Source organism: Hyperolius riggenbachi, chromosome 11 (genome assembly GCF_040937935.1).
Source record: "Hyperolius riggenbachi isolate aHypRig1 chromosome 11, aHypRig1.pri, whole genome shotgun sequence".
NCBI classification, from domain to species: Eukaryota; Metazoa; Chordata; class Amphibia; order Anura; family Hyperoliidae; genus Hyperolius; species Hyperolius riggenbachi.
Genome location: NC_090656.1, coordinates 200,746,362 through 200,773,510, shown reverse-complemented (window position 1 = coordinate 200,773,510; position 27,149 = coordinate 200,746,362). Strand labels below are relative to the sequence as shown.

At 45.6% G+C, this 27,149-nt stretch overlaps 1 protein-coding gene across 5 annotated transcripts in view; it reads right to left on the bottom strand.

Moving 5' to 3' along the window:
- The window catches only part of DENND2B (DENN domain containing 2B), a 314,001-nt gene that overhangs the window by 14,840 nt on the left and 272,012 nt on the right, over nucleotides 1–27,149 (bottom strand). For all 5 annotated transcript variants that reach the window (XM_068260332.1, XM_068260333.1, XM_068260334.1 and 2 more), the window contains 3 exons: nucleotides 14,929–15,006; nucleotides 4,165–4,305; nucleotides 2,680–2,828 (listed from right to left, as the gene is read on the bottom strand). In XM_068260332.1, coding sequence (XP_068116433.1) covers nucleotides 2,680–2,828; nucleotides 4,165–4,305; nucleotides 14,929–15,006 — 368 coding nt within the window. The remainder of the gene's footprint in view (nucleotides 1–2,679; nucleotides 2,829–4,164; nucleotides 4,306–14,928; nucleotides 15,007–27,149) is intronic.

The window sequence follows — 27,149 nt, the reverse complement described above, 5'->3', positions numbered from 1 at the left end:
AATGAATAGCTCCCATAGGGAAGTCGTGTTTCCAGGCCTCTGCTCCTCTTTGGTGGTCTGCTGTGTCCGTAGAGAGGGGGACTCCATTTTGCTTAGTGCATGAATGCTGCACCATGACGTTAATCAGTGTCAGAGCGGTCTGTGCAGGGCCGGTTCCCACGCTCCAATGTCTGGACGGATACCAGAATGGAGGTCCCTGCTGAGCTGGGAGGGGCAGGGCAGAGGAGGGGTCAATGTATAGAGTCCATCACAGACTGTCCATCATACAGCAGCAGCTGTGTCCGGCTGAAGACTGATGATCTGAGCTGCCTGGAAGGATTGCTGCTGCAATCTACTGCTAATCAATAGAATGCATCATGTGTACAGCGCCACGGAATATAGTGGCGCTTTATAAATCAATAATATTAATCATTTAAAGGTGCCCATACATAACTTGATTTTCCCGTACGATCGACCATTCGATTCAATCTTATCGGATTGGGGAAGATCCATTATATTCCATTCTTCTCAATAGATGGAAATTGGCTGATATCTGGTCGAATCGACTAATATTGGTCGATCACAAAGGAGTTGGCTATTGTTCATATCATCGACACAATCAATTTTTGGCTTCAGAGCACGGCGGCACAACATTGTTCAGATCGATTAGTGAAGGAGAATCGCCAGGATCTCGCTTGTAGTGTGTGAGCCACTAGGGGATCGACCATGCATCCACCACATTGTATTTTATTGACCCAATAAAGTCGATTGCTTAATCACTCAATGGAAAATTAGGGAACTTTAAAAGGAACCCGAGGTCAGAGGGATATGGAGGCCGACATGCTTATTTCCTCTTTAACAAACGCACATTGCCTGGCTGAAGGAGAGAGAGCAGCCACCCTCAGATGCTATTTCATGGGGGGGTGCTTCTTCACTGCAGTTCACTGCCGGTATTGAGCAAGCAAGCCCCCGGCTGTTGCACGGGAGCAGCTGACAGGCGGGGAATGCAACACTTTCAGCCTCCCGTGTGAGAGAGACCTTAATGATCGCGGAAGAGACAGGCTGACCTGTATGTGAATAATGTAAAAGAGCGTATCTGTTTTATGCTGGATATAGATTTCAAAGCAGAGGGCCAAAGATAGGACTGCCCAGTTCAAAAACTTGGTAATTGGTGGAGACAGACAGAGAGAGAGAGACAGAGAGAGAGAGAGAGACAGAGACAGAGAGAAGTGGTGGAACAACGAAGAGAGGGAGTGAGGAAGGGCAAGAGAAATGGGTGGAGGTAGAAGGATGGGTAAGAGAGAGCAGACAAGAGGAAAGAAACCCAGAAAAGGCTGAAGAAAGAGGCCCTGTCATATTCTATAATGTGCATAGAAACAGATTTGTATGAGTAGAGAACATTGCAGCTGTGTCATCAGCCGTCTGTTTGGCAGGAAGTTATCTGATTTTCATCTTTCGCCTCAGAAGAGGCTGGAGGAGGAGGCGATATCAGTTCATCATCAGCGGCCTGTGTTTATTGTTGTACAGAGCGCTCTCTATGAGACGGGACGGGGGTCACCCACTCATCTAAACATTCCCCGTCTCTCTATGCAGAGATTCCAGATAATCCTGTCTGCCAAGGAAAACGATTGTCTTTACCCCTCGCGCTGTCTGCTGCTATTGTGACACAGCCGGGAGGCTCCATAAATAGAAGGAGCGACGCGAAAAGACACCAACATTAAACTGACTCAGGATAACATCAAACGGCAAAGTGGACCTGTCACCCGGCCAAATCCTACAGCCACTAAGCAATCAGATTTCTAAGCGGGAGGCACTTCATTCCAAATCAGTTCTTCTTCTCAGTTTATGGCAGCAAATCTAGGGAGCTGCAAATAATATAAGCAAGGAGCATACTTTACAGTGAGATCCATAACTCTTTAACCCGCGAGGCCTCGCGCCAATCCATGCATTCAACCATCAGATAGATCTGTCTCTATTGCTGCCAGGGTAGTGCACCCAGATTTCCAATAGATTTTAGCATGAAATTTACCTGAAATCTGTGCAACAGCTTCCACCTGCCAACCTTCTCCCCATGTATTGTGTAACCCCCAGGCCCATGTTGAGTGTTGCATGCTCTCCTGGCACACCTCCTCCTGGGTCCTGCATCTTTCTGCATAGCAGTCGGGAGAGGGGTACAGGTGTCCCCGGTGGCCATAGAGAAAGATGCGGGACTCAGAAGGAGGCGCAGCTGGGGACAGGTGAGCATGCAACACTCACCACAGGCCCAGGAAGGAGTTACATATTTTACATGGACGGATACCGCCCGGCGGTCCATCAGTCATCGGGCAATCGAGCAAGATTTTTCTAGCATTTCGGGTCAACCGTTTTGACCAATTACAGACGGAAATTGATTCAAATGATGATTGGGCGGCCATGTTGTGGCATCAATCTCTGCCAGATTTGATCATTATGATTGAATCAGCTGGATACTAATGCCACAAATCCAGTAACGCACGGGCATTTTTAGTCTCATAATATTTTTGCCAAAAAATGAGAGTGCACATTATGGGTTCTGCAGCCTTACCAATGTCATTGCCAATACTGAATACTGCCGCTGCCGTGGGCCACCATGCCTCTGCATCAATATATGATTGGGCCGTGTGTGTAATAATTGCTACCTCCAATAAAACGGGCTTGGCGACCAGTTTAACCAATGGTTACCTGAGCTTGTCTGCCACAAAGATGACCCGTCGCTCCAGAAGCAGCGAAGCAAAGATCCGGATGATCTGTCGGACGCCAAGGCAGGCAAAGAGGCATTCAAAGTCAACGTGTTCCAAGCGGGAGTCCATGGGTCTGCGCAGTTCAATGACCTGTATAATATATATGGAAGATTAACATGCAATCTCAACCTCACAATGTGGTAAATAAGAAGCAAAGGGCTGGAGCCAATTTTACTGTGCGCAAAAAACACATGAAAAGTTTAGTGGGCATTAAACATAGTATTTAATGGGCGTCACACAGGGGAATTCCACTCAGAAAGTATGTAAAGCAATAACAGTGACACAGACCACAATACAAAAAACTATTTCTCCAGAGCATACATGTCAGACTCCAGGCCGAGGGCCAAATCTGGATCACAGATCCATCAAATTGGCCCGCAAGTGGTTTCCCAACTTTGCATTGTATTTGGCCCACTCTAGACCACAAGGGAAGCCCCAGATCACCAGGGAAGCAATATGGGGGAGGGAGGCGGAAAGCACTTGACGCCAGGGAACTGTATGGGGAGGGAGGGGGGTTACTAGACACCAGGGAACTGTATAGGGGAGGGAGGGGACCACTAGACACCAGGAAACGGTATAGGGGAAAAGGGCCACTAGACACCAGGGAACTGTATGAGGGTGGGAGGGGGCTACTAGAAACCAGGGAACTGTATAGGGGAAGGAGGAGGGCCAAAAGACACCAGGAAACTGTATCGCGAAGCAAGGAAATGCAGCGGCAGAGATTTCCGCACAGTTGGTGCCGCCATAGGCCGCAATAAGAATTACAGCTAAAGTGGCGCTAAGTCAGTAATTTCGGCGCCGTCAAAAGACAGAGCCCAATTTAATATAAAAACAGTGTCGTTCCGCTGTCAGCAATAGCTGGAAGCCAAATTAAGTCTTTCCCACTCTATCCATGGCGGCCCGGAGGGGGAATAATAATTAATGCCGTCGGGACTTTTGCAGGAGACGTCTGTCGGCTTTACCCTGCGCCCAAATTTCCCAGTGGCTTAATTATAAGTACGCACTAGTGGAGGGAGGGGCCATTAGACACCAGGGAACAGTATGAAGGAGAGAGGGGGCTACTAGACATCAGGAAATTTATTAAGGGAGGGAGGTGGCCACTAGACATTGAGGGTGGCCTACGACTTGGTCCCAGTGTTCAATTTCAGCCCACTTTGTATTGGAGAGTTTGATACCCCTGCTTTGAAGTGAATGCCATGCAGTCTGTGACCCTGCAGGGAAATTTCTCTTTCTTGTTGCTCCATTCATTATCCCAAAATACAGGAAATGAGAGAAAATGTCCCCACTTGAGACATAGACAGCTTTAATACACTGACAGCAGCTATAATCCTTTCCCACTCCTCCTGGAGCCACATCACCAGAGGAAACATTAGCAGGGATAGGAGGCATTGGCAATCTCTCATGTGTAATGAGAGGGCTGTCGTACCTCATTGCCTGCGCCTGGCAGGAAGGTCTTCACTTTTATGGTTTTCCCAGGAGCAGGAAATGGAGACTCCATCAGACTTCGCATAAATGGATACACAAGAGCAGCAGATATACCTCTCCGCCTCTCCACCTCATCCAGAATCTGTCAGCAAAAGAGAAGAGATAAACAGAAGTACAGCAACATCTTTATTCAACGTCACACGTCTATGGGGATAACCTGAAGTTTTTATATGTTTCGTACCTCTTTAAAGTGGACATGTCAGAGTTTGCAGCATTTATAGACTGATACTGCTGCTCCTGATGCTGGTAGTATGAAGGTCCAGCAAGTGGCGCTGTTATACTCCAAACTTTTATCATTGGAATCCCCACAGTCCTAGCCGCAAACTACTGTGTTATGTTGTAGCCAAACGACCAGCAGCTTGCTGCATGGAACATGGCATTTCCAGTAACAGCCTGACACGCTGCACTTATTATTATTATTTTTTTTACAAGTTTTGGTTACCACAGGAAAGCATTAGAACCTCTGTCATGTTTTAATTACTGCCTAAGTTCCCTAGTGGGCGGATTTTCCCTCACATACTGTCTGGTGAATGTTAGAAGAAATGTCCCCATTGGCAGTTGTCACCAAAGCTGGTGTAACAATTGGGTGCTGCAACTCAGACGTCTGATCATTGGCGATCTGCAGAATCACCAATAATACAGAAGCTATACCCGATTATGTGGTGATCTGCAGTATCACCAATAATACTAGTATAGCTAGCTGAGAGTAAGGTGTGGTGTTTGGTGCAACAGTAGAACAAATGGATAGATCTCACCATAGGAGCTGGTGAGTACTATCTGCAACAACAGTGCTAGACCTCACTAGAGCTGGTGGGTACTAGCTGCGAGAACAGTGCTAGACCTTACCAGAGGAGCTGGTGGGTACTAGCTGCGAGAACAGTGCTAGACCTTACCAGAGGAGCTGGTGGGTACTAGCTGCGAGAACAGTGCTAGACCTTACCAGAGGAGCTGGTGGGTACTAGCTGCGAGAACAGTGCTAGACCTTACCAGAGGAGCTGGTGGGTACTAGCTGCGAGAACAGTGCTAGACCTCACTAGAGGAGCTGGTGGGTACTAGCTGCAACAGTATAGACTTCTCCAGAGGAGCTGAAGGCCAGGGTCTATCAACACAAATCACAATACCTTTACCAGAGGAGCTGGGAAAGTACTAATAATGAGAGAACTAAAGAAGTTTGGCTAAACCTTACCAGAGGGGCTTGTAAGGTACTGACAGTACAAATGACTGAATAGTTAAACTAGACCTTTCCAGAGGAGCTGGGAAGGTAATAACAGCACAAGTGACTGAATAGTTTAGCAAGACCTTGTCAGAGGAGCTGGGGAGGTAATAACAGCACCAGTGACTGAATAGTTTAGCAACACCTTGTCAGAGGAGCTGGCAACGTACTAACAGTCACTGGAGCTTATACTAGTGAGTCTGAACCTCACCAGAAGAGCTGGTGGGTTCTAATGGCCAGAGCACCTCACCAGTGGCAAGGGCTCACTGGTGAGTAGAGTAGTCAGACAGGCAAAGTACGATAACAGGCAGGCAGAGACAGTACCAAAACGGCAGGCAAGAGAGTAGTTAATATCAGGCAGAGGTTCAGCAACTAAAGTCAGAAAGGCAGAGGTACAGAAACGTTTAGCAATAGCAAGGTCAGAGAGTAGCCAGAATCATACACAGGTTATCAGAATTACAATGCAATAATAACTAACTATAGATAGATGTATATTGCAAACACTGCATATACCATAGCTCCCAACTGTCCCTTTTTCGGAGGGACAGTCCCTTTTTGGGAGCCCTGTCCCTCTGTCCCCTTTTCACCCTCATTTGTCCCTCTTTCAGGACTTTGTCCCTTTTTCTATATAAATATGTATATTAATATGCTAAAAATGTATTTAATTGACTCTAAATTTTATTTCCATCCTTTAAAATGATATATTAATAATTTTAAAATGTTACTATGAAGGAAAATTAACAGGGTAGAAAGGACCAGTGTGGTTTGAATTATAAAACAACATATTTTTCTTATGAAATCTTTATGGTATGCGTGACTAGGGGGCGTGGTGGGCGTGACAAGGGGTGTGGCAGGGGGCGTGGCTTAAGTGTCCCTTTTTGTCATCTCAAAAAGTTGGGAGGTATGCATATACATCTATCATCAACTGGAACCTCACTAGGTCTGAGCGCTAACACGAGTGTATTTGCAACAGCAGAGGAGTTGCCAATGATCTGTGAAGGCTTAAGAAGCCGAGGAGAGCCCAGCGCCACGCCCCCTAGCAATCAGCCAATCCTAGCGGTGCGAGTCACTCCTGACATCAGGAGACCTTCCCCCAGCACAAAAGGTCCCGTCTCCGCACACGCCCGCGCGACACAGAGACCCTATACCAGACACAATGCCGTTCCCGGCGTGCTGGACGCCGCCGAGACGGATAAGGCCTGTGACAAGGAACAAAGGCGGCTGCGGATCTATCCTGCGCATCCGCAGCCGCCATAGTTTCAGACGTTACAGCTGGTCCCTGAATTGGAGCTCTATCACAATCTTCTATTATTCCTGTGACAACCATACAGATCTATGGCTCATCTCCTCTCTCCATGTTCCAAAGCAAACTGTTATAAGTACAGGAAGTGAGGTCATGCCTTTCCAATGGGGCAACAGAAGACAATGAACATCTGGCACCGGTTTTGACTATTCTTCATGCTATTAAAAGAAAGAAGCGGGTCCTGATACTGGTAGGTTAATTGGCTTCCCCCAGCATTAGCCCTAAACTGGCCATACACTGGTGGATGTGGCCAACAGATAAATCCCTATGCAAACCAAGGAGAAAAGTAGTTCCCTAAAGACCGCACCACTCCAATAATTAATGAATAATCAACAACCTTTATTCAGTATACAAAATTAAAAACACACTAAAAACAGTAGATCATGAGGCACATGATGAAAATAATAATAAGCTATATACGTTGTGTAGCCACAATGCCTGCACAGAAACCCCTAAATGAATACAGAAAAATGAACTGATACAATACATATGTCTGTATATACCAAGATAACAGGGACCCCCTGACAAGCTGTCAGCGAATGATGTGCAAAATCGTGCAAAGAGTGAATGAATAGATAAAGTGCATGGTGCAAAATGAGGATGAGAAGGTTTCACCCATACACATAAGGTTAAGTAAGACAGTAGTACACGTGAAACATAGTAAATGAAACTAGTAAAGTGCTAGGTAGTGTGAGGCAAGATAGGGCTAAAAGCTTACCAGGAAGGAGGAATGGCAGGCAGGGGAATGAGGTGCCTCACGGACGCCATCGCGATTCGCTGCCTGAATGCACAGCTTCGACTGGGCTAAAGTCTACCTTCCTACCAAATCTGTCTCTTTTCCCACCAATAAAGATATTTTTTGACCTGGTGGTGCAGGACATAGAGGGTTTGACTGCGCGGCGCCCTTATGTGTCCAATCTCACTAGGGAAGAGAAGGTAGCTATTTCTGAACTCTCCACCAGAGATGATTTTGTTATCCGCGAGGCAGACAAGGGTGGGAATATTGTACTTTGGCCAACCAGTGACTACCTGAAGGAAGTTAAAAGACAATTAGGAGACAGAAGATATTACAAACGCCTTTCTGGCAATCCGACAGCTTATTTTAACATGGAACTGAACCAACTTTTAGATGAGGCTAGAGAGAGGGGCATAATCTCCCAGAAGGAGAAGGGCTTCCTTACAGTTAAAGAACCAGTAATTCCAACATTTTATCTTTTGCCCAAGGTCCATAAGAACTTAGAGTGCCCGCCTGGTCGCCCCATTGTTTCGGGGATAGGTAGCCTCATTGAGAAGGGGTGCAGCTTCCTAGATTTTTTTCTGCATGAACATGTTGTAACCTTGGATTCATATGTCCGTGACTCCTTGGATTTGATTACTAAACTTAATCATATTTCTGTTCCAACAGGTACTTGCTTTATATCACTTGATGTGGAATCCCTTTACACTAATATCCAACATGATGATGCGTGTCGAGCAGTCCATTATTTCTTGTCTACTACTACAACAGGTAGAGCGGAATTCAATTCGTTTTTGATCAGTCTTCTTAAGTTTATATTGGCCCATAATTTCTTTGTTTTTGATGGACAATTTTTCTTACAGACCCATGGTGTTTCCATGGGCGCGAAGTGTGCCCCCGCCATCGCCAATTTGTTTCTTGGGTGGTGGGAGCGTGAGACAGTTTGGGGTTCTTCCTTGGAACGGTACCACCCTAACATTTTGGGGTGGTACCGTTTTATAGACGATATTTTGATCCTTTGGGAGGGCCCCGAAATAATGGCCCATGAATTCATTCAAGAATTGGGGCAAAATAATAAGAACATCGTTCTGACATCTAGGATCTCACCTGTTTCTGTGGATTTTCTTGATTTACATCTTTATTTTACAGATAATGGGCAAATAGGAAGTACCCTTTTTCGAAAAACTACTGCGGTTAACTCTCTATTACACTATGGATCCTTTCATACAAAACAACTGAAGAATAACATCCCTACTGGACAGTTCCTGCGTGTTCGAAGGAACTGTTCTGAGGAAGTGGAATTTGAACGACAAGCAAAGGATTTGGAAACGAAATTTCTTCAGAGGGGGTATCCCAAACGGACGGTCAAACAAGCATACCAGAGAGCTAAGCACTCTAGACGGGAAGAACTTCTGTATGCAAAGAAAAAGCGGACCAGCTCCACGGTAAGACTTTGTACCCCTTATAACACAAGGTGGGATGATTTAAGATGTATTTTGGCACAACATTGGCCAATTTTACATACTGACCCGATTTTGGGGAAGTTTATTACAACCAGACCGACTTTAACAGCCAAAAAAGCGCCTACACTTAAGGATCGCCTATGTAGGAGTCATTTTCAACAACAGCGACCTAACACACGTTTGGAAACCAAGGGGAGTTTTCCCTGTGGACGGTGCAGTATTTGCCCTTTGATGAGACCTACTAAGGAAGTAGTCAGCCCCAAAACATCTAAGATACATCGTATTGAGGAGTTCATTAACTGCCAGACAGAAGCAGTCATCTATTTGTTGAGGTGCCCATGTGATTTATATTACGTGGGTCAAACCAAAAACAAACTAAAGACACGTATCCAGAAGCACCTCTCAACCATTCGTTTGGCGGAGAGGGACTTCCTAGAGGGTAAACCCCTTACCCCTGTGGCAGATCATGCATTAAAAGCACATGGGGGATTGACGACTGGTTGGACAGTGTGTGGTTTAAAACGTGTGTTTATGTCTTCTAGGGGCGGCAACATAGTCAAGTCACTATTGAGACATGAAACAAGATGGATCTTCGATCTGGGCTCTAAATCACCGGTAGGTCTTAATGAAGATTTTTCCTTTTTGGGTTTTTTGCACTAAATACCTACTTGACCGTTGATACTCTGGGGGAGTGGATTCACTGTCTGGATCACACCCACGGTGTCTTTCCTCTCTTTGTTGTGTTCTTATTTTCTTGACCTGCTGTTTGGACCTTTTGAGGCGGTGTCTTGACTTTTGTGGAATTTGTGAGTAGTTCCAATTTGTGCCTCTTCTACACTAGCATGCCAGCTTTCTGGGGTGATCGCTCTTACTAGTATAGGATTTTTTCTTAATACCTCTGGGCAACAGTATATATTGGCGGTTCTATTTGAGTGGTCCCATTAGTTTGAGATATATGTACTTTTATGTAGTATGTTGACTAACATATATCCCTTTTGTAGGAGTCCTGGATCCTTTATGGTTTTTTGCCTCATTTATACTGGACATATAGGAACAGACTACAACGTTCCTCCTTGCCTTTTTGAAGACTGTGGACAAAGCTTTTTGGATGGAGCTTTTTGTGCTATGTTATACATACTTATATATTATTATTATTATTATTTTTTCTTTATTTTTATTTTTTATTTTTAATTATTTTTATTGTTATCGTGCCTAAGTTCTGTTATGTGATATGGGTGATTTACTGTTTAAATATCCTATTTGCAGCACTATTTGGATTGACCACTAGATGGCAACATATTATTATGTATTTAGTACTGAGATAAGGATTTACTTGTATTTCATATTTTATGAATAATTGTAATGGCGTAAGTCAACTTATCTTACTTGGTCTATATGTGTTTCTCCTATATTCATATGAGGGATATTATCTTGCTTCCTGTCATGGGGTTAATTTTCCTCTAACTGTCGTTCAGTATTCTCTTTTTACCCTACCGGCACTACATTTCCCATGGTCCTTTGTGAGTGTAGAGAGGAAACGGGGCGGCGTCTAGTGACGCAGCTTCCGCTTCTTCCTAGTGCGCGGCCGCGCACACTATTCATCATAGGGTTTCCCCTGTCCCCGCCCACATAGGTCCTGCATTAAATAGCCGGCCACTTACGTAGGTCCTTTAGCCCAGTCGAAGCTGCGCATTCAGGCAGCGAATCGCGACGGCGTCCGTGAGGCACCTCATTCCCCTGCCTGCCATTCCTCCTTCCTGGTAAGCTTTTAGCCCTATCTTGCCTCACACTACCTAGCACTTTACTAGTTTCATTTACTATGTTTCACGTGTACTACTGTCTTACTTAACCTTATGTGTATGGGTGAAACCTTCTCATCCTCATTTTGCACCATGCACTTTATCTATTCATTCACTCTTTGCACGATTTTGCACATCATTCGCTGACAGCTTGTCAGGGGGTCCCTGTTATCTTGGTATATACAGACATATGTATTGTATCAGTTCATTTTTCTGTATTCATTTAGGGGTTTCTGTGCAGGCATTGTGGCTACACAACGTATATAGCTTATTATTATTTTCATCATGTGCCTCATGATCTACTGTTTTTAGTGTGTTTTTAATTTTGTATACTGAATAAAGGTTGTTGATTATTCATTAATTATTGGAGTGGTGCGGTCTTTAGGGAACTACTTTTCTCCTTGGTTTGCATAGTCATTTTTGGTTCCTTTCTGCACGCTCTGGCATTTACCCATATTTATGGTGGAGTGGATGGTGCTTGCCCGACTTGTGTGTTTACTAACAGATAAATCCCTCTCAGATCATAATCTGATCAGAGAGAGCTCTATAGATCTAATGTTGGGCATTCATAGAGCTTTTTCTCCTTATCAATTGAGCCGCTGATGGCTCGATTGATAATATCCGACAGGTCCGATGACCCGCCGGATAGATTCCCCGCTCAATCCCTGCGGGCGGACAATAGCGGGGAATCGAGCAGAAGATAAGGAGCGCCGGCGGGGACAAGCGGGGATCGATAGAGGCGCCAGCGGGGGCGAGCGGGGATGCGCCGGGATCGAGCCAGTGGCTCAATCCGGTGCATAATCGAGGCCGTGTATGCCCAGCATAATACACCCATGGGCAAACTACGGCTCACGGCCGCTACGAAGCTAGCCCGTCCTCCTCTCCCGCCATCCTTTCAAAGTTGTGTGCCGCATGCAGCAACACATCAAACTCACCCAACCACTCGTTCCAGCGGCGATCTCCATGACAACGGCGGCATCATGTGACATGCTGTCAGTACGCACCAGTGTGTCACATGACGCCGATTCAATGGAGATCACCGCTAGAGCGAGTAATTGGGTGAGTTACACCCAGTCATTCCCTGTACACTCGATTTAAGAGGGAGGAAGGTGGTGGTGGGGGGACAGATAAATAGTAGGAGTGGGCCATGACTAAACGCTAGAGGCCAAACAGTAAGAGCTCTGTAGCATATACCTTACATGATCACTAGAGGCCTCATGTACGGCCTCCTGCGTTTGAGATGTGACACAGGCACCCTGGGGGTGAAGAGACCGGGTGAAGCCCCGACGGTGGAGAGAACAAACGGAAGGAAGAGCCAGTGGACAGGTGAGAGTAGCTCCGCTCATCCTGACCTGTCGCTGATCGAGCAAAATCTCTATGGGTTCATTTCTAGCATATATCAGCTGGATATCGATCAGAACATTTGACCAGTGTATGGCCACCTCTAGACTGTGATAGGTTAATTGGCTTCCACTAAAAATGTCCCTGGATTATACTAAATGGGAAAATTAGATTGTGTTCTTTCTAAAGCTCTACACAAAAGGAGTCATTTCCATATAATTGCGTAATAATACTAGTAATCAGGCTAGGACATGAAGTAACCTTTGCTGAGGCTCCTGTACCCAGCAGACCTGCAATAACTTGTGTTCTTTTTCCGTACTTAAATCAGCATTTCGCTTGGAAGAGAAAATAATGACTTCATCATGCACTATACGGGTCGGTGATGAATAGAGTCCCTGAGGGGCATCGGGTGAGGTGACCCCCATAAATACGGACATAAATCCCTCCCGTATGCGATCATCAATGGGCCCCCTCACTGGGCACCATGTTTGCAAAGTGTTCTGCGCACTCAGAAAACAGGGCAATGAAAACACGCTGTGTTATCGGGACGTCTGAGCGTTTCACGTGAGTCTGAAGAGAGCGTGGTCGCTATTCTGCACTGCAAGACACAGATATGCACTATAAAATCCCAGAGAAAACAGATGAGTTGTCTGACGGCCCCAACGGCCGGACCGGAGCCAACACAAATAAGAGTGAGAGCTGCCTTCCTGTAACTCCTGAGCGATGGGGATACAGCATCAGAGTGCTGCAGTATGTGAGTTACTCAGCTACTACTTGTCTTATGGAAGTATTGTTCTATGTCACCCAGTAAGTCAGGATCAGAAATCTGGCTCCAAATGGCAATCCTGCAGCAACAGCAACCCTGTAATAGGGTGGGTAGGGGGTGGAGGGGAGTAGAGCAAAACAGGTCGCTGGGCTACAGCCGCCATGGAGGAGGTATGACAGCACAGGGCATGAAGGAGCAGCTTCTGAGGGAGCAGAGTAAGAAGACAAACAATGCGCTCACTTGAGATAATCTCTGGATCTTTCAGCAATGCATCTGGGGGGACTGAACACACACTACATGCTCAAGAGAAAAAGCCACAACCGGCCTCTGACAAATTTAGTCTTGTGCGTGCATGGCGCTTTACCGTATGCCTGTATACATATCGTCCTTAAACTGTCTCTCAGACCAGTAACAAAGGACTATTTGGGAAAAAGGGAAAGGGATAGAGAAAAACAGACAGAAAAAAATAACAGAACGAAAGGTAAGGCAGAGAGAGAAACAGATGAACTGAGAGGGATGGAAGAGAAACAGACTTTCTAAGACAAACAGATGGACTAAAGGTGGCCACACACGACACAATAAAATGATCCAATTTTACGGCAATTTGATAAAAACGATCGGATTTTCCAAAAATCAAAAAGCTTTTTTTTATTTGAGCAAGAAGTCCAATCGGTTTTCTTGGATTTTTATGAAAATTGAATGGTGTGTGGTAGATTGTCAATTTCCTTATGTATAGTTTTAAGCAATTTTCTCATAGTTGTCATTAATTTTTCTAATAATTGGGGAAAATACGTATGTGGTGTATTGGTCAGATTTGTTAAATGTTACAATCAGTCAGAAAAATTGATTGCAATTTTTGAATTGAAAATATATTTTAAAAATTGTATGGTGTGTGGCCACCTTAAGAGGGATGGCATAGAGGGAAACAGACAGACTGAGAGGGGTGGCAGAGAGAGAGAGACACAGACTGAAAGGGATGGCAAAGAGAGAAACAGATAGACAGAGGGGTGGCAGAGAGAGAAACAGACAGACTGAGAAGGGTGGCAGAGAGAGAAACAGACAGACAGAGAGATGGCAGAGAGAGAAACAGACAGACTGAGAGGGGTGGCAGAGAGAGAAACAGACAGACTGAGAAGGGTGGCAGAGAGAGAAACAGACAGATAGAGAGATGACAGAGAGAGAAACAGACAGACAGAGGGATGGCAGAGAGAGAAACAGACAGAGGGAGTGGGGTGGCAGAGAGAGAAACAGATGGACTGAAAGAGAAACAGACAGACTGAGAGGGATGGCAGAGGGAGAAGCAGGCAGACTGAGAGGGGTGGAAGAGAGACAAAGAGGCAGACTGTGAGGGGTGGAAGAGAGACAAAGAGGCAGACTGAGAGGGATGGCAGAGACAGAGAAATAGATGGACTGAGAGGGATGGCAGAGAGAGAAACAGACAAATGCCTGGTACACACAACAAATTTTGACGGGCTAATAACTACTTCCACCTAATACGAGAGCTTACCTACACAAACTGTACGTAGTATTGAAAATCGGTTGAGCCTCATATTACTTGGAATTGGTAGACAATCTAAACTGGATGTGTGTACGCACCCTTGGCAGTAAAGTCTAGTCATCAATATTTTTGTTAGCGCTCCTTTCCCTGAATCCCTTTTGCCTAATTATTATTATTGTTGATTTATAAAGCGCTATCATAGTGGTGCTGTAGAAAGTAAGAAACAAACATATGGTACAAAATAATACAGACAATGGTATACACTAATATAGGATTATAACTCTTTTGTAAGCACTGTTTCGCGATTGCTCCAGAATCGTGGCAAAATGCTGCAGGCAACCGTTTCACAATTGCTGTTAATTGCAAAACGCCCGCGATCAGCGGCAATCGCGGCAGTGACATCACTGCAATTAGGATTCTATTGCGCTAGCGCTTTAGAAACACTAAGCGCTTCAGTGATTAGCGGGAATCACCCGCTAATCTCAATAGTGAGAACGGGTCCTTACACGTGACTAGGCCCATCTCCAGATGCAGGAAGCCTTTTTCTGAAACGCCTGGCATTCTCTGTGTACTTTGCTAATCTTACCTTGGAGAAGAGATCGAAGCAGCCCAGCCGGCTGATGACGCAGTAGACCTCGGGGAGCCGCGGACCCTTACCGCTAGGCTGTACAGAGAGAGGAAGGAAACTGGTAAACACCACATCACAGAAACTGGTCTCCAGCGCATGTTCAGAGCCCAACTACATGATTATATGAGGTACATTCTGAGTGCAATCACGTTAAATACTGCAAATTAAAAGTATCACTTTTTATTAGTTATTATTATTTAGTATTTATATAGTGCCAACATCTTCTGCCACATCATTTATTTTCAAGGAAAAAAAAAATATTACTGAGCAAAAACCCATTAAAAACTAGGTTGATCAATCCCCCCCCCCCCCTCAAAAAAAATAAATCTATGAAACATTGACCAGGAAAGATGGTTCTGTTATTACTTAAAGAGACACTGAAGCGAGAATAAATCTCGCTTCAGTGCTTATCCCGCGGCTAAACGGGGGTCCATTCACCCCCAAGCCCACCCCTGCAAAAGTGAAGGAAGACTGAGAGGGGCGGGGGAGAGGCGGAGATACGCGCTGACAGACGCGCGTGAGGCAGGGCTGCGGCGGTTAGCCCTGCCTCTATGCGGAAGAGGGGATGCGCTGCACGGAGGGGGATTTGGGGGGGAAGGGACCCCGGTTTAGCGGCGCGATAGCGGCGGTTTAGCAGGGGCACGCATGCCCCTGCTATCTATGAGGTCTGAAGCGAGATTCATTCCCGCTTCAGACTCTCTTTAAGCTCAGACAGGTGGTTGGCGAGGCTAAGGTGCAAGACATGACTAACTGCCCCATTCCTTTGTACTGCTTTGTACTGGGATGGTGGCATTCTGGTCGATTTTGAAATAATTCCTCCACATATTGGGCTTGATTTACTAAACCGTGATAACTCAAATGTCACACCTTATCAAAGATATCACACCTTACCAAAGATATCACACTTTACCAAAGATATCACACCTTACCAAAGATATCACACCATACCAAAGTTATCACACCTTACCAAAGATATCACACCTTACCAAAGACATCACACCTCATCAAAGATATCACACCTTACCAAAGATATCACACCTTACCAAAGTTATCACACCTTACCAAAGATATCACACCTTACCAAAGTTATCACACCTTACCAAAGATATCACACCTTACCAAAGACATCACACCTTACCAAAGTTATCACACCTTATCAAAGATATCACACCTTACCAAAGACATCACACCTTACCAAAGACATCACACCTCATCAAATATATCACACCTTACCAAAGATATCACACCTTACCAAAGACATCACACCTTACCAAAGAGATCACACCTTACCAAAGAGATCACACCTCATCAAAGATATCACACCTTACCAAAGGTATCACACCTTACCAAGGTTATCACACCTTACCAAAGATATCACACCTTACCAAAGATATCACACCTTACCAAAGATACCACACCTTATCAAAGATACCACACCTTACCAAAGATACCACACCTTACCAAAGATACCACACCTTACCAAAGATACCACACCTTACCAAAGATATCACACCTTACCAAAGATATCACACTTTATCAAAGATATCACACCTTATCAAATATATCACACCTTACCAAAGATATCACACCTTATCAAATATATCACACCTTACCAAAGATATCACACCTTACCAAAGTTAGCACGCCTTATCAGAGTTGCATAGCGAGCGCTACAAACTTATGTCTGCTAATTGGCAATGGCACTCGTCCTGCCCTAAGCCCCTGCGGGTTCGTAGCGCATGCTATGCTACTCTGATAAGGGGTGCAAACATTGATAAGGTGTGATATCTTTGATAAGGTGTGATATTTGAGTTATCACGGTTTAGTGAATCAAGCCCATTGAGCGGTGCAAGGAGGGAGAATGATCAATATTCCCTGACTAATGTTCAATAAGGAAAATATCGATAATTTGCCACATGAAGCATACATGAAATAGCATATATGCTTAGCTTTCTAGACTTGTCACATGTGGTCACAGCTCTGTACATATTCATACATTCTATGCAAGCTCTTTGGATGAAGCTTCATATGTCAGTGTCTGAGGAGGAAAGCAGATCATCAGTGGAATCTGAGTAATTCTACTCCGCTCGTGCCACTCTGCATGGGGGCGAGTGGGGCCTGCACTCTGCATGGGGGCGAGTGGGGCCATATCAGGTTACCTACACTGGGTGATGCTATCTATTACTGGGGGTCCCTCTGGCTACCTATACTGGGGCTTACTTCTTGCTACCTATACTGGTGGATGCTAGCTATTACCGGGGGCCCCTCTGGCTACCTATACTGGGGCTTACTTCTTGCTACCTATACTGGCGGATGCTACCTATTACTGAGGGCCCCTCTGGCTACCTATACTGGGGCTTACTTCTTGCTACCTATACTGGCGGATGCTACCTATTACTGAGGGCCCCTCTGGCTACCTATACTGGGGCTTACTTCTTGCTACCTATACTGGCGGATGCTACCTATTACTGAGGGCCCCTCTGGCTACCTATACTGGGGCTTACTTCTGACTACCTATACCGGGGGATGCTAATACTGGGGACCCCTTTAGTACTGGGAGGGGGAGGGGGGCACCTCTAGCTACCTGAAACTGGTGTGCGTGTGTTCTGTAAACTTTCTTCTCTCTCCTATCATTAGATTACGTCATATCAAACACATTGGGCCTAATGCATGAGCCGCTGGTAAATTAGTAGAGCGCAGGCAGCGCATAGTAATTTTACCAGTGCTAACACCAGGGGGAGCAGTATGTTATGCAATAAGCGCCACATGCTATGGTAATGCACGGTATGCTACTTGGGCAAGTAGCATACAGCATTTTGCCACAGCAATGCGTTGCTTCAATAATGCATGCTGCACTACTTGCGGAACATACGCTACTCCCCTGGCATTGGTATGGGTAAAACTGCTGGGTGCTGCATGTGCAGGGGAATCATACTGCGATTTAGTCAATATGCTAACCATCACAGGGACAGGACGTGAGGCAGAATCTCGCCAACATGGACCCACGCTGCCACAAAACCCTACAGCGCTTTCATCCCTTTCCTATATGATCCAAAAATATGTTTTTTTAAAGTACACTAAACTGAAAGGAAAAATAGACGCTGCCATATTTTTCCATTTAAACAATACCAGTTGCCTGGCAGCCCTGATGTCTGGCATCAGTAGTGTCTAGATCACACACCTTAAACAAGTACAAACACCTGATCTGCATGCTTGTTTAGGGTCTATGGCTAAAAGTATTAGAAGCAGAGGATCAACAGGACTGTCAGGCAACTGGTATTGTTTAAAAGTAAATAAAAAAAGTATAATTGTTAGTGCCTACTGTATAATAAATACTAGTATAAGTACAGCTCAGAAATCTTCTCATTTCGATATCTGTTGATGCTGCTGCGCTGTGTAAAGAAGCATCTCCATGAAAAACCACAGTTCTATAAAGGCTCGTACACATGTGTAACTTTTTCGACCCAACTATCGTCCAAACTTGGGGCTTGATTCACTAAATCGTGATAACTAATAGCGCGACAGCGCTAGCGTTTTTGCAAGAAATCACGAATTCTTGGGCAAATTCGCGCTTGCGCATGGAAATTCGCAATTTCGCGCGAAAATGCGTAAAAACGCTAGCACGGCCGTGATAGGAGTTATCACGGTTTAGCGAACCAAGCCCATGGTCTGTTGAACAATAGTTGGTCATGTGTATGCGTGACAAAATTACTAAACGAGCAACTGATAACAGGCGGTTTGGCTGATGCAAAACGTGGACTGACTCACACGACTGTTGGCCTGCTATTGTGCAGCTGGTCGCGTATGTACAGAATATTTGAACTACTAATACTTGTTTTGAATATGGCCATATTGTACAGTCCATCATACCACTTGCGAGCACAGTATGCAAATGAGTTGGTCGTTAAGTTGGTTGGTGCTCAGAAAAAACGTTGTGCAATCGTTTGGTTGCCCAGTCGGTCATTTCATCGGGTTGATTGAGTCGCAATGTTGCACATGTGTATGAGCCTAAGAGCAGCATTGCCTCTGGCTAGTGATCATTAAAATCACAGCCTGGGTCATATCAAGATATAGTGGTGGCTAATGCTGCATAACGTAACTGGGTATCCTGGAACCGCTGAAAAATTCCTGAGTCACACTGAAGAAGCTGCATGCTGAAGCTGCCTCAATGTTATTTTTATCTAATCGAGGTCGTGACGAACTCAAAGGGCTTAAACGCTTCTCTTCTGTACAATCCAGAGGCCGCAATAATCACACAGCAATCACAGTCCTTGGCGCTGCCAGCAATGTACGGCTTCAGCGCAGAGGCCGGGTGGCGCGCTGCCACTTCCATCACACACTGGAAGCAGCTCCGCCGTACAGATGAGAACCGCTCACACGGTATGCTTTTCAGCCGCGACACATTCATAGTGGGTAGAAGTTATTAATTCCATTTATACAAGACTGTTTGCTTAGGAACGCCGACGTCCGCGTTGCCCATTAATTATTCTATTGCGGCGGCTCACCGCTCTGTCATTAGGACTCTCCGGGCAGCAATTTCGGTCTGGTAACCGATAGGCTAATATTACTGCTAACGCTGATGTATTGAGTACTAGTGGGAAAGGATGACTGGGAGTCTTGGTGGGTGGCCCCACTTTCCAGAAAAAACATTCTGCAGTCAAACTAGGCTACGTTTCATATAGACGGCAATAAAATACATAATCCGGAAGCCAACTGAGGATAGCGAACCTTTCTCCCTGACTCGCTAGAACGTGCAGGATTTAGTGGACTTATACTTAAAAGAGACACTAAGGGAAAAAAATGCCCCTATGGGGTCCGCTCTACTGCGCAGACGACTAGCATCGCAATAGAGCGGAGCCAATCGGGCTTGGCTATTTTGGCTGGAGCCCGAGGGGAAGCTTGTACTGCGCAGAGTGCGGGCTGATAAATATTGCCGTAAGCTGAAGCCCCTACTGCGCTTGCACCGCCCACCAACAAGCTTGTCAGGGACTGATGGTGCTGGATCCCCACCGATGAAGAGGACGGGGGAAGTCTCATAAGAATTCATAGGCTTCCCCCACCCAAGGTAAATACCCTATAGGGACACTTTTTTTAAGCCAATCACAAGACTTGAAAAAAAAAAATGTGGTAGTATCTGAGGCTTGTGATTGGTCTATTATGACCGCAGTAATTAATCCAATTTCTGAGGAAATAATTCTGCAAGGACAGGGCACTTAGAGGCTGTATGCACCAACAAGCTGTATTGGAGCGAGTGGACACACTACATGTTTCAGGCGGAGCCCTTCCTCAGGTGAAAAAAATAAATAAACAAATTAGATAGCTAAGAATCCTTCACTTTATATTGCAGTCTCTAGTAACGTTCCACGACAGCTCTGGCCAAGTGATAATTCCTCATGCACTTTACAGCTGTTATCACTTGCATCCCTCTCTGTGAATTAGCATCCTATCTTTAAGTTTAGGATTAAGTCATTAATTTAAGGATTTAATCATTAACTTTAGGAATCACTCCTTAACTTAAGTACAGAAGCCTTATTTTAAGGATTGCTTGAGGTAAATTGCTTAGTAAATAGTAAATCATTTATCACCATGGTGATAACAATAGGGGTGTGCGTGCGATTTCCAACCAGAGAAAAACAAACCCGGGAGGAAAACAGTCTATATTGTTGAATTGTGGGGAAAATCCCATAGTGGCACGATTGCTATGCAATTCTCCTGCACTCCTATACAAAGTATAAGAGTGCAAATGCACAAAAAATGCAGCAGGCTGGCGATTGCCATTTGGAAGAAATCAAATAGCACTAGTGGAAAAACAGCACCCCAATTTACATGTTAATTGCAATGCTGTAACGATTTTTGTGCATGCTCCTTTAGTCTGAGAGGTTGTGCGAGCGCATGCTCCTTTAGTCTGTGACAGGATGTGTGTGTGCATGCTCCTTTATTCTGTGAGTGGATATGTGTGCATGCTCCTTTAGTCTGTGAGAGGATGTGCGAGCGCATGCTCCTTTAGTCTGTGAGAGGTTGTATGTGCATGCTCCTTTAGTCTGTGAGAGGTTGTGTGTGTGCATGCTCCTTTATGCTGGGAATACACGTTTCGTTTTTGCCTTCGTTTAAACCTTCGTTTCGATTGTGCCTTTTGTCCTTTTCGATCCCGAAATAATCGACCGTACGGTTAATATCACCACCCACGGTTTCGGGTTTTTTTTCGATTCTGATGGTTTCGTTTTTCCAATGATCGAAGGCTGCAAAGAAACGAAACGTAGTACAGGGACGGACGGCATAAACGAATATATAATCGATCTGAACAGCCATCAAGCCTACCAATGGCTCGATTAGATGGATAAAGAGAGATAATATCAAACATGTTCGATCACTAGTCGTTCGTTTTTGGGGTCTATTAATCGAAACTATAATGAGATTATGACTATTTTCACATACGTTTTCAACACTCGATTCGTTTACCGAACGAATCGAAGGCTAAAACGAAGGCAAAAACGAAACGTGTATTCCCAGCATTAGTCTGTGATAGGATGTGTGTGTGCATGCTCCTTTAGTCTGTGAGAGGATGTGTGTGTGCATGCTCCTTTAGCCTGTGATAGGATGTGTGTGTGCATGCTCCTTTAGTCTGTGAGAGGATGTGTGTGTGTGCATGCTCCTTTAGTCTGTGATAGGATGTGTGTGTGCATGCTCCTTTAGTCTGTGAGAGGATATGTGTGTGCATGCTCCTTTAGTCTGTGAGAGGATGTGTGTGTGTGTGCATGCTCCTTTAGTCTGTGATAGGATGTGTGTGTGCATGCTCCTTTAGTCTGTGATAGGATGTGTGTGTGCATGCTCCTTTAGTCTGTGATAGGATGTGTGTGTGCATGCTCCTTTAGTCTGTGATAGGATGTGTGCGTGCATGCTCCTTTAGTCTGTGATAGGATGTGTGTGTGTGCATGCTCCTTTAGTCTGTGAGAGGATGTGTGTGTGCATGCTCCTTTAGTCTGTGAGAGGATATGTGTGTGCATGCTCCTTTAGTCTGTGAGAGGATGTGTGTGTGCATGCTTCTTTAGTCTGTGAGAGGATGTGTGTGTGCATGCTCCTTTAGTCTGTGAGAGGGTGTGTGTGTGCATGCTCCTTTAGTCTGTGAGAGGATGTGTGTGTGCATGCTCCTTTAGTCTGTGAGAGGATGTGTGTGCACATGCTCCTTTAGTCTGTGAGAGGATGTGTGCGTGCATGCTCCTTTAGTCTGTGAGAGGATGTGTGTGTGCATGCTCCTTTAGTCTGTGAGAGGATGTGTGTGTGCATGGTTCTTTTAGTCTGTGAGAGGGTGTGTGTGTGCATGCTCCTTTAGTCTGTGAGAGGATGTGTGTGTGCATGCTCCTTTAGTCTGTGAGAGGATGTGTGTGCACATGCTCCTTTAGTCTGTGAGAGGATGTGTGCGTGCATGCTCCTTTAGTCTGTGAGAGGATGTGTGTGTGCATGCTCCTTTAGTCTGTGAGAGGATGTGTGTGCACATGCTCCTTTAGTCTGTGAGAGGATGTGTGCGTGCATGCTCCTTTAGTCTGTGAGAGGATGTGTGTGTGCATGCTCCTTTAGTCTGTGAGATTATGTGTGTGTGCATGCTCCTTTAGTCTGTGAGAGGATGTGTGTGTGCATGCTCCTTTAGTCTGTGAGAGGATGTGTGTGTGCATGCTCCTTTAGTCTGTGAGAGGATGTGTGTGTGCATGCTCCTTTAGTCTGTGAGAGGATGTGTGTGTGCATGCTCCTTTAGTCTGTGAGAGGATGTGTGTGTGCATGCTCCTTTAGTCTGTGAGAGGATGTGTGTGTGCATGCTCCTTTAGTCTGTGAGAGGATGTGTGTGTGCATGCTCCTTTAGTCTGTGAGAGGATGTGTGTGTGCATGCTCCTTTAGTCTGTGAGATTATGTGTGTGTGCATGCTCCTTTAGTCTGTGAGAGGATGTGTGTGTGCATGCTCCTTTAGTCTGTGAGAGGATGTGTGTGTGCATGCTCCTTTAGTCTGTGATAGGATGTGTGCGTGCATGCTCCTTTAGTCTGTGATAGGATGTGTGTGTGCATGCTCCTTTAGTCTGTGAGAGGATGTGTGCATGCATGCTCCTTTAGTCTGTGAGAGGATGTGTGCATGCATGCTCCTTTAGTCTGTGATAGGATGTGTGCGTGCATGCTCCTTTAGTCTGTGATAGGATGTGTGTGTGCATGCTCCTTTAGTCTGTGATAGGATGTGTGGGTGCATGCTCCTTTAGTCTGTGATAGGATGTGTGCGTGCATGCTCCTTTAGTCTGTGATAGGATGTGTGCGTGCATGCTCCTTTAGTCTGTGATAGGATGTGTGCGTGCATGCTCCTTTAGTCTGTGATAGGATGTGTGCGTGCATGCTCCTTTAGTCTGTGATAGGATGTGTGCGTGCATGCTCCTTTAGTCTGTGATAGGATGTGTGCGTGCATGCTCCTTTAGTCTGTGATAGGATGTGTGTGTGCATGCTCCTTTAGTCTGTGATAGAATGTGTGTGTGCATGCTCCTTTAGTCTGTGAGAGGATGTGTGTGTGCATGCTCCTTTAGTCTGTGATAGGATGTGTGTGTGCATGCTCCTTTAGTCTGTGATAGGATGTGTGTGTGCATGCTCCTTTAGTCTGTGAGAGGATGTGTGTGTGCATGCTCCTTTAGTCTGTGATAGGATGTGTGTGTGCATGCTCCTTTAGTCTGTGATAGGATGTGTGTGTGCATGCTCCTTTATTCTGTGACAGGATGTGTGTGTGCATGCTCCTTTAGTCTGTGATAGGATGTGTGTGTGCATGCTCCTTTAGTCTGTGAGAGGATGTGTGTGTGCATGCTCCTTTAGCCTGTGATAGGATGTGTGTGTGCATGCTCCTTTAGTCTGTGATAGGATGTGTGTGTGCATGCTCCTTTAGTCTGTGAGAGGATGTGTGTGTGCATGCTCCTTTAGTCTGTGAGAGGATGTGTGTGTGCATGCTCCTTTAGTCTGTGAGAGGATGTGTGTGTGCATGCTCCTTTAGTCTGTGATAGGATGTGTGTGTGCATGCTCCTTTAGTCTGTGATAGGATGTGTGTGTGCATGCTCCTTTAGTCTGTGAGAGGTAACACCTCCATGCCTTGTGTATCATTGCTTCATTCTACATTCCAGCATCTAATAACTTGTGTTAGCATGAATTTAACAAGATGTCTAATCTGGCAGATAAAGTTATTTCAAAGTCATGTAAATGAAACGTGTAAAACGAGAACTCCCTACGTTGGTAGCAAAGCCACAGAGCAGCTGCTGATCCACCATATACTATTTCCCGGGAATGTTTAATCCTCTCTATTCTGGTGCCCGGCATGGTGACAGGTGCCCAGCTGCCCACGCCACAATCACAGGAATAATGTCATGTGAGGCCATTTACAGGCTAATCATCACCACATCCCGAAAAGGGAGATCAGCGCCTCTCTTGCCCATATTAGGAAGGAGAAGCGGCCGGCCATGGTGATTAAATGGAGTATGCTGGATTTGGGTTAAACTCCATTGTGTGAAGTCTGAAGGAATGCCTCCAGCGGCCAGCGATGTTGGATGGGGCCGCGGCTCTGGGAGCCAGTAAAAGCATCGCATTCCTGGCTGAAGGAAGCTTCCAGGAACGTCCTGCCCGGAGCTTAGTCAAAGAATTCACATTATGAAATATCGCTCCTAAAGGATGGCTTATGTGCTGCAACCGGGACCGGCGGTTCCCCTCCGCGGACGCAGCTCGCCGCATACAGGAAAAGGAATCGGGACAATGGGTGGCCTCTGGCAGTTCTTCAGCATTTCAGACAGCCACCGCTGGGCTGGTGTCACTAAAAAACTTTGAGGCCCATTTATATAACAGTGGTATGCAAATGTATTTCTTTGGCATTTTCTAGATGGAGGGGAGAAGTAATGAGAGTAGGTGGGGGAGAGACTATGGGAGCAGGTGGGGGGGAGGAGCAGTGGCGTAGCTAGAGATTATGGTGCCCCATAGCAAAACTTTCATGGGGCCCTCAGACGGGGGCACTCTTAAAGCGGAATATAACCCTGCATTTCAACTTTACTCTAAAACATTATTTACAGTATATTATATGCAACCAGCATTTTTTCTTTTACTAGACCAGCATTGGAAGGGTTACACAGGGCTTTAAAGTTCCTGGAGATTTCTGCAGACGCATCAGAAGCTGACATAAATACATTTTGTTTACATAAATGTATCTAAGTGTTGAATGTGATTCATCTCTCTCACTGAGAAGGAGTTGGAGGACAGCCAAAGGGCCCGTTCAGACTGCAAAACGCGGACGGCCACGCATGTAGAACGCAACGCGTACGAACGCACGCCATCCGCGTTCGTATGCGTTGCGTGGCTGATCCCATCACTGAAAAGTGAATGGGACAGCCGCGCGTTTTTGTAAAATCTGCGTGCAACATGCGCATGCAGTGTGAACATCAGACAGTGCACTCTATGCACTGTCTGATGTCCTGCGTGTCGGGCCACCCGCACGCGTTTCCAAAACGCTGGAAACGCGTGTAGTGTGAACGGGCCCAAAGAGTGTGTAACATTTCTCAATAGAAACATATAACTAATAGAATGTAACAATCTGAACTTCTGCATATCTCTCCACGGAACTTTAAACCTCTGTGTTTAACCCTTCCAATGCTGGTCTAGTAAAAAAAAATGCTTTTTGCATATTATATGCTGTAAATAATGTTTTAGAGCAAAGTTGAAATGCAGGGTTATATTCCGCTTTAAAGAGAACCTGTACTGAGTAAAATTATTTAAAATAAACACATGAGGTAACTTCAAATGAACATTACATAGTTACCTTGCCATCAGTTCCTCTCAGAAACTCACCATTTTCTTCTGACAATGATCCCTTCCAGTTCTGACAACATTTTGTCAGAACTGAAATATATCAGTTGCTGTCAGTTATGTATCGGTTGCTGTCAGTTACAGCTGAGAGGAGAACTGATGTGTCCATGTTTCCCTATGGCTCAAGTGGGCGATATTACAGTTTAACTGTGTGCTGACCAGGAAGCTGTTATGGGGTAATGGCCATTTTCAAAATGGAGGACAGGGAATTCCATTGATCACAGTGGACAAACAGGACGCAGGAGAGGAAAAAGAGATTGAGGAGTAGACTACACGGGAGGTAAGTATGACTTGTGTATTGTTATTTTGACTTTTAATTTTCAGTACAGGTTTTCTTTAAGCAATACCACCTGCCCCTACCTTATGGATATAAATTGGGCAATTTGCATTATTATGCAGTCACTACTGGACATAGTTCATGGGCACTGAGACAAAGTCAGAGGCTGGAGAAACACAAGAAAGTTCATTGTGAATACATTAAGTACCCATTGGGCCCCCTATGCTTCAGGGCCCCATAGCAGCTGCTATAGCTATTGCTACGCCCCAGGGGAGGAGTAAAGAAAAGGGGTGGCTGAAAGGAGTAACGTGTACTGCAGAATGGGGATGAATGAGAATAGGGTGGGCAGACAGTGTGAGTGACACCAAGTGAAGCGAAGGAGGAATGAGAGCAGGTGAGGGAGGAGGGACACCAGATGGAAGAGAAAGATGAAAGAGAGCAGGTGGGGGATGAGTAGTGGCACTAGATGAAGAGGAGGAAGAATGAAAGCAGGTGGAGGATGAGGAGTGAAGATAGATGAAGAGAAGGAGGAATGAGAGCAGGTAGGAGAGGAGTGAGACCAGATGAAGAGACGGAAGAATGAGAGCACGTAGGAGAGGAGGAGTGAGGCCAGGTGAAGAAAAGGGATAATGAGAACACGTAGGAGAGGAGGAGTGAGGCCAGATGAAGAGAAGGAGGGATGAGAACACGTAGGAGAGGAGGAGTGAGGCCAGATGAAGAGAAGGAGGGATGAGAACACGTAGGAGAGGAGGAGTGAGGCCAGATGAAGAGAAGGAGGGATGAGAACACGTAGGAGAGGAGGAGTGAGGCAAGGTGAAGAGAAGGGAGAATGAGAACACGTAGGAGAGGAGGAGTGAGGCCAGGTGAAGAGTAGGAGGGATGAGAACACGTAGGAGAGGAGGAGTGAGGCCAGATGAAGAGAAGGAGGAATGAGAACACGTAGGAGAGGAGGAGTGAGGCCAGGTGAGGAGAAGGAGGAATGAGAGCAGGAAGGAGAGGAGGAGTGAGGCCAGATGAAGAGAAGGAGGGATGAGAACAAGTA